The sequence below is a fragment of the Acanthochromis polyacanthus genome, chromosome 12 (genome assembly GCF_021347895.1).
Source record: "Acanthochromis polyacanthus isolate Apoly-LR-REF ecotype Palm Island chromosome 12, KAUST_Apoly_ChrSc, whole genome shotgun sequence".
In the NCBI taxonomy this organism is placed as follows: domain Eukaryota; kingdom Metazoa; phylum Chordata; class Actinopteri; family Pomacentridae; genus Acanthochromis; species Acanthochromis polyacanthus.
In genome coordinates this window covers 29,286,414-29,294,218 of record NC_067124.1, presented here as the reverse complement: position 1 = coordinate 29,294,218, position 7,805 = coordinate 29,286,414, and the positions used below count along the sequence as shown (strand labels likewise).

General features: G+C 36.2%; 1 protein-coding gene across 1 annotated transcript; it reads left to right on the top strand.

Moving 5' to 3' along the window:
• The first annotated feature begins 203 nt into the window (after positions 1–203).
• si:ch73-139j3.4 (tetraspanin-19) lies at positions 204–7,481 on the top strand. The gene is made up of 8 exons (XM_022212037.2): positions 204–445; positions 1,471–1,549; positions 3,507–3,628; positions 4,631–4,705; positions 5,381–5,476; positions 5,580–5,777; positions 6,496–6,579; positions 6,700–7,481. Exons 1-8 carry the CDS (start codon positions 380–382, stop codon positions 6,949–6,951), a joined length of 972 nt encoding a protein of 323 aa, XP_022067729.2. The 5' UTR covers positions 204–379; the 3' UTR covers positions 6,952–7,481.
• Positions 7,482–7,805: the final 324 nt, after the last annotated feature.

Below are 7,805 nucleotides of genomic sequence, written 5' to 3'. Positions count from 1 at the left end.
CAACTGACTAGGTAATAGTTTTAACAAACTGAAGAGGTATTGATACGTGTAATTCTGTGTGTGTGTGTGTGTGTGTGTGTGTGTGTGTGTGTGTGTGTGTGTGTGTGTGTGTGTGTGTGTGTCTGTGTGTGCGTGTGTGTGCGTGTGTGTGCATGTTCCCATGGAGACACACAGGTCAGTTTAAAGTTTAGACGCAATGAGGAAGTGAACTCTGATCCCAGGTATATTTGCAGCACTGACTGGGCTCTCCGAGGATCAGAGAGAAGCTAAAGCGTTCTGTTGGAGAACGTAACCAAGAACAACACCACAACCTGCTGTGTTGGTTCCACGGTAAAGAGTCTAACCTAAGGAGCTTCTCGTCGTCACTGAGTTAAGGGAGATGAAGCTGGAGGTGCAGATCGAGCTGCTGAAGTTCTGCTGTGCAGTTTTTAACATCCTCTTCCTGGTGAGAAGATTCGCTGTTAACTCTCAGTCGTCTCTTGAATCATGAAAAATAGAACCTAAAAAACCCAGACAGCTTTCCTTCATTCAGAATCACAATAATGACGCAATTATTCAAAGGCAGTTGGATTTGTTTGTAGTATTATTCTGGAAAGTGTTCTACATTAACAATAACTCAAAATTCAAAATTCAAAAGTTTGCATTTGTCACATACTCACACAGTGTGTGTAGTCAAAAACGCAGTGACTGTGAAATACCAGTTCTATTATTATTACTACTACTATGGAGGTCTACAATAACTACTCATAATAATTTCATTTAATCAACTGCTATCTTATTTTTGGTGTTTGTTGGTCATCTTTGTTTTTCTTTATTTTTTATTTCATTATGTATTTTGTGTTTCTTCTTTTTATTTTAAAACCCTTTATCTTTGGTTGCTTTGGTTAATTTGATGTTTTGTTTGATTTAAGCTGTTTAGTTTTTTTCCCCATTTTTGTTTCTGTCATTATTTTAATTATTTACTATCTCGGGTTTTCTATTTTTTTTTATTTTAAACAATTTTATTTGGATAATTTGATGATATTTGTTTTTAATATTTATTTATTAGATTTTTCTTTATTTATTTCTCTTATTCCTTTGTCTTTTTTAAGATTGGGGCCCTTTGTTATATTTTGTCTTTTTTCTGATCCTTGGTTCTAATTTTTAAAATCTCTTTAGTCCTTTATTTACCGTAATCCGTTTATTTGCTGTTGTTTATTTGTTTGATTGAGTTTTTCTTTTGGTCATTCTTTGTTTTTTGGACCTTTGGTCTTCTTGTTAGTGTCACCTAGTTACTTAGGTGTCTGTAACGCCAATTATGATGATGATGATGACCCCATAAATAAATGTTCCTTTTATTTGTTTAACTGGGTTGTGAAACCTTAAAAAAACATCCATCAGTAACTAATTTGCATCTGATGATATGATGAAAGCATTTAAATCAGTCTTTACAGGAATAAAAGAGTTCTGTCTGACCTTTGATGTCTGCAGGTTCTGGGTCTGATTATAGCCGGATGTGGAGTCTGGATCCTGTTTGACAGTGGAAGCTTCCTGAAAATCCTCACTTCTGGTAACGTTGCTTTACTCCAGATTCTCGTCAAAGGAACATTACAGCATTCAATGAGAGGTCCAGAGCTTGTGCAGCTTATCAGACTGGAAGCAGAGGATAACTGCTAGCCCAGCTCCATCATAAACTCTGACTTACGTGTTGCATGTTGTTAAGAGAATCTCGTCCATGCTATGAGGAGAAATTTGAAAATCATCATGAAAAACGTAAAAACATCAGCACCTTAAAATGAGTTTGACAATTATACTACAAATTCAGGAGGATATTTATAACTTGACAAAAGTTATAGAACTGACATCAAATCTAGGATTGCAAATAAAACAGACTGATAAAGAAAATACTTGGATTAAGTATTAACCTGTGGTACTTTTGATTAGGGCTTTGATGAACAATTATTTTTCTGGTGGATTAATCTGTCGATAGTTTTCTAAAAGAACTATCAAATGTCTTGTTTTGTCCACAACCCAAAATCATTTTAAATCAGTTTAAAATCACATAGAAGGGAAAAAAAACAGACAATATTCACATTTTAGAAGCTGTGTTCAAAAAGAAATGAGAAAATTTAGACTTTTTTCTTACAAAATTCCTCCATCAGATCATTTGACGATCAGAATGGTTTAAAACTTGCCAGATTCATCAACTAACTACATTTTTTTCCCCCCTTTCTTTCACATGCCAAAATTACACCATTTATAAGTCAGGAACTGTGAGAGCGGCAAAAACAGTTGATTTTCAACTTTCCAGTCATCAGTGAACTAATTATGTGTTACTAAATCTAAGCATTAAATTGGGATATTTTATCAAAATCATTGTATTCCATATGTCTCATTTAAAATTCCTCCAAAATAAACTATATGCAGTAATCATTTTTATATAAAAACAAAAAATCCTCTGCTCTTCGGCACAACCATGATGTCATTACAGATTCAGGTTTGACCAGAGAGTTTACAGGTGAACTACAGCCTGTGTTCCTACAGAGCAGAGGACACAAGTATGGAAACAAATTTAAAATGTTGGTGACAAAATATTTGTAGTATGTAGAGACACCATTTTTACCCAGTATTGGTAGCATCTGTGGGCACATTAAGGGTGTGTGAATGCTGATTCCTGTTACTTCCAAATATTGTACAATATGTAATAAAAGAAATTCAACTTTAGTTTTTTATGAGTTATGGCATTATAATACAGCCATACTGCACAGAAGCCATTTTTGAGTTCAACTCTACTGGCCATGGTTATGCTGATTCCATACAGTTCCAGGATTTTATATTTCAGTAAACATTTCGTCTACAGTGAGGAAAAATGTGACTTAAGCTTAAGAAAATTTCTTTAAAAGCTTAAGAAACTGCTTAGGGTAAAGAGGGTTAAATCCCATCACCTGCCAGAAAAATCTCAATTAAAAAATTACTCCAATGTGATCATCCCTGTTATAGAGCTGTGATGGAACCCAATATCTAAATAAAACCAGTCTTGCCTTAAAAATTTGATCTGGAGGTTGGTGCTGACTGCTGGACTTCCTTCCTTCCAACAACAGTTAACGGCACCTTAGCTTCGGCTAGCAAAGCCAACTTGAAGTTTAGCTTGCTAAACTGTTAACTAAACTCCAACCTAAGGCAAAATTCATACGCTAGCTAACGTTACCGTTCACCAAACGACACATTCCAATTCGCAAACTCTGAACGTAAGGAAGTAAAATGCATTATATTGCCTACATTAACCGACGGACTCTCCATTAGCTTTAGCATAGGCGGACCCCAGATGTTTAACTAACGTCAAGGTTAGGAAATGGTACGGTCCGCATTAGGGGTGGTTGAGATCTAATTAGAAGGTTTTCTCGGTCACAAAAATGGAAAATATATAGTAAATTAACAATTACAGCGAAAAAGAATAATACATAGATGCTTAAAAGTCCTGACCAATTGATTTATTACCTCTTGCTTGAACTTCATGTTTTAATTAGAGGGATCAGAGGACTTGCGTGTGGTGGCGGCGGGCCTGCTGGTGATTGGTGGAGTGGTGGTGACAGTCAGTGTCATTGGATGTGTTGGAGTTAACAAACAGAACAGATTCCTGCTGCTGGTGGTGAGTTGGTTCATCATCGCTTCATGACACCTCCAATCTAGATTCAGTTTAATTTATTTAATGCTAAACTGAAAAATAAACCATGTCAGGATATTTTATAGATTAAAGTCAACAACATTCTTTGGTTGGGTACTTACTCTTGCAGATTGTTTGGATGAAAATATCTGAGAGACTGACATTTAATATCAAAGTTAATAATTAGTCTGATTATTAGTAATTAGATTGATTATCTGATTACTGTGTGGTTCTGCAATTTAGAATCATTTGACATGATATTGGACAGGGCTGTACTGACATATGTACATTTAAATACGAGCAATTAAATATCTTATTTGTCCCAGATACATACAAAGAGAATATACAGCAAATCTCTGCTCAGTGTAATTAACCCTTGTGTCATCCTGTGGGTCAAAATTGACCTGTATTAAAGTTTGAAAATATGGAGAAAAAAATTTGATTTTCACAGTGAAACTTCTGATGTCCACATTTTCAACATTTTTAGGAAATCTTTGAACATGTTTCGGTGGAAAAAAAGAAATGTTAAAAATATTTCTTAAGAACATTCACAAAAAAATTTTTTTTGTGAATATTCTTAAAGAAAATATTTCAAGTTTTACTGATATATATGTAATCATTTTAGATATTTTTAGGATTTTTGGAAGATTTTTACTCACTTTTGAAAATATTTACAAGAATTTTCTTTTCACATTTGGGGAATTTTTTAAAATAAAAATTTTAAAGGAAACTTTTAAGGAATTATTGGAATTTTCTTCTTGAAGGTTTTGCAAATTTTCTGAAATTTGGGGATTTTTTTGCGAAATTTTTGGATTTTTTTTTTCAGACAAGGAAACAATATTTTTCGGTGCCCGCAAATGAGAACAACAGGAGGGTTAACATCAAACTAAATGCACATTTGTTGCAATCACCACACCTGAACCTGATTTCACAAGTTAAATACAGAAATGTTTGCATTTACGACTGAACTCTGTTCTTCCTCTTCAGTACATCGGCTTCCTCATCGTCGTGGTCCTGGGTCAGATGTACATCACAGTGCTGCTGCTCCTTAACAGAGATAAGGTGAGCACAGCTTGAAAATTTATTTTTAAAATCATCTGCACACTAGGTGCTTAATTATATGATCCAATTGATTTTCTACATCTCTATCCTGTTTTTGCCATGTTTTGTTACAAGTTTTACAATAACATCAACTAATAAGATCCAATCTATTTCTTTCAAAATTGGGTAACAACCTAATTGATAAAAATGTATCAGTTATGGCTAATTTACAACATTCATCTCTTTTTACATTTGTGTTTGGGCCCATATACACTAGATTTTACCTCCTAATAGGATAGGTAAAGTTTTATTTTATATAATTTTTTGCTTTGAATATTTAAATTTGGTAAATGATAAAATCACTGATGTTGTAGGGTCTTTACTCTAAAAAAATATAGTCATACAATAAGTTATATTGTAGGGTCTGCACCTTAATATTTAAATGAATTAAGTAAGGAATAAAAATATTGGTGGGTCTGAACCATAATACAAGAGATGATCAACAGCAAACAATATGGGAAGTGGCTTCTCAAATGTCCCAGTAAAGTGATATTCTTGGGGTTTTGGTGATTTTAAAGGTCCAGTTGTTACTTTCTTATTATTTGTACTTTCTTTCCCCCCGACTGTAGCTGTATATGAAGATGCTGTAAATCTGCAGCTGGATTATTAGATGTTACAGATGTTTGTTGTTTCCAGATTGAACGGAGTCTGACTGCAGCCGTGGATCGGGTCATCTTTGAGTATGGAAACAGCAGCCGTGTCGACACACTGCTGGACAACGTGCAGCACTATGTGAGTCTCTGCTGCTAAATGGTTGCTGGTTCTATTTCCACGCTGATCCTTTTTAAATTTGAGTGTCAACTAACCACACTGAATGACTGTGGCTGATTTACAGGGGAACTGCTGTGGGATGAGTAATTCCAGTGATTGGCTAAAGAACTCCTACATCCAGAGTCTGAACCTGTCGAGTCCAGACGTGCTTCCATGTTCCTGTTTCAGCTCATTTCCCGCCAGCTTAAGCTCACCCTGGTGCTCCGAGCTCCTCAACTTCCCCGAGCCGCTGTTTGGACGAGGAAATGGCACTTTCAGTAAGGTACGACAGTAAATGTCTGACATAAAAAACAACATACTGTTTGTGAAGTAACTACCAATTAAAGTGTGTTTCTGGGTTTTAGGAGTTCTCGTCTTTTTCTTCGTCTTCATCTTCTTCGTCTTCTTGTTCTTCTTCATCTTCGTCTTCTTCTTGGTTGCTTTACAGCATTCCAACTATGAAGGCCTGACTCTCTATTTCCTCCCAACAGACCACAAAGAACAAAGTGTTCTTTGTGATCATTTTGTATCTGTAATCATTTTATGCGCAGTTCCATTTGTGTGTTTTTGCAATTATTTTGTGTCTCTTTGTGGTTGTTTTGTGTCATTTTGTTGATGTTTTGTGTCTTTGTAGTCATTCTCTGTTTCTTTGCAGTTTCATTTGTGTGTTTTTGTAATCATTTTTGGTCACTTTATCCATCAATGAATCATCAAAATGTATTTGTAGAGCATTTTTACAACACTCAAGGTGACCAAAGTGCTTTCTAGTTAAAATATGGCTTTATGGCTGTTTTTGATTGTAGAACAAATGAAATTTGGTCGCTTAAGAGCGTAATGACCAAGCGATTGACCAGGACGCTACTGTCCCACAGTGTTGTGCTCTACTGAGAGTCTGTTCTACGTGGAGGAGCCACAAAGCCCTCTATGTTAATGTAATGTTTATTTGACTCCATGCTGTCTGTGTGCTCTTTTCTATCAGGATAATGTGTTTGTCGTTGCAGGGTTGCAGAGACAAGCTCACTGATTGGCTGCAGGAGAACGCAGTGACCATCATTGTTATAGACCTCAGCCTCATCTTGATTCAGGTAATAAAATTGGAATCTGACTCAGTTTATAAAACGTGTAGCTTGAGAATTTCACAACCCCGTGTTCATTGCTTCCTATCCAACACTAATCTGTGGTTAATTTGCGACTGTCTTCTCCAGATTCTTCAGTTCACTGTCGTTGTGTTCCTGTATCGCGCATTTGGTAAAAAAGCGGCTCTGAAAAGATCCAGTTTGCTGGTTGACCACACCCCTAACGATGACCTGGACTATGGAGAGGAGAACTATGCCTGCGCAGAGCCTGATGGTGGTTACGTAGACATCAACAACACAAACTTTGTAGGTCCCAACCACCCAGCCTACACTCCTGATGACTCCTACCAGACATACAGTGAACCGGCTTATCGCTACTAGTCGGCTTTACCAAAAACCTAAACCTTTGGCTGGAAAAGGAAACTTCTGCTTCTGAACTGTTCTAGATTGTAAAGGCCTTTTGTGACCACCAAAACAACTTAAAGTGACCATAAGGAAACCAGAATCCTCCTTTTTCCCCTGACTCTTTCACAATCAGCATCATTTAAAGAATGAATGAAACCATTTTAAGGATATTTAAAGCTGTGATGACAAGTAGAACTGCATATTACACCTCTATTGTTCCTGCAATAATCATTACAACAATAATGTACAACACATCTATTACTATTTCTTTCTCGTTTTGCTGTCTGACAACAGAAATACAAAAATCTGTAAATGAGAACAGCCGAACTGTGAATTCAGAGTATTAAAGTGCAGTATATGTGAGCACAGAGAGCAGGAGAGAAGCTTACAAATGTAAACAGCAGCTGAGTTTAGGTTGAACTGAAGCCCAACAGATGACATGAAAACACAGTCACCCACCTAGTGCTTGTTTATTGGTTTAAATTAAAGTTTCCACCAACTCTGAATGTCCTTCAGTGTTACACTTTTTACAGAGCTCTGACCTGTGGGAATGCCACCAAAGCTAATATTAGAAACATTAGCCAACAACATGCCAATACTGAGAATTTTGACTTTTAATGTGGCTAGCACTAATGCTAGCTGTATTAGCTGCACAACATGCTAACAGTAAGGAATTTCCTATTGTTAACATCAGCTGCACAACATGCCAACACTAAGGATTTTCCTACTGTTGGTGCTAATGCTAATATCAGCTTGGATTGTGGTTGGTTAAGTGGTATGGAGCAAAAATTTTGTCTTAAAAAGATGGGGGCTTGAGGAACAGCAAAGGG

Bases quoted from the DNA above. Each gene is read 5' to 3' on its own strand.
- si:ch73-139j3.4 (XM_022212037.2), top strand. From the start codon at position 380: ATGAAGCTGGAGGTGCAGATCGAGCTGCTGAAGTTCTGCTGTGCAGTT. The intron at 5,477-5,579 runs GTGAGTCTCTGC...GCTGATTTACAG, and splicing joins TGGACAACGTGCAGCACTAT to GGGAACTGCTGTGGGATGAG. The intron at 5,778-6,495 runs GTACGACAGTAA...TTGTCGTTGCAG, and splicing joins GAAATGGCACTTTCAGTAAG to GGTTGCAGAGACAAGCTCAC.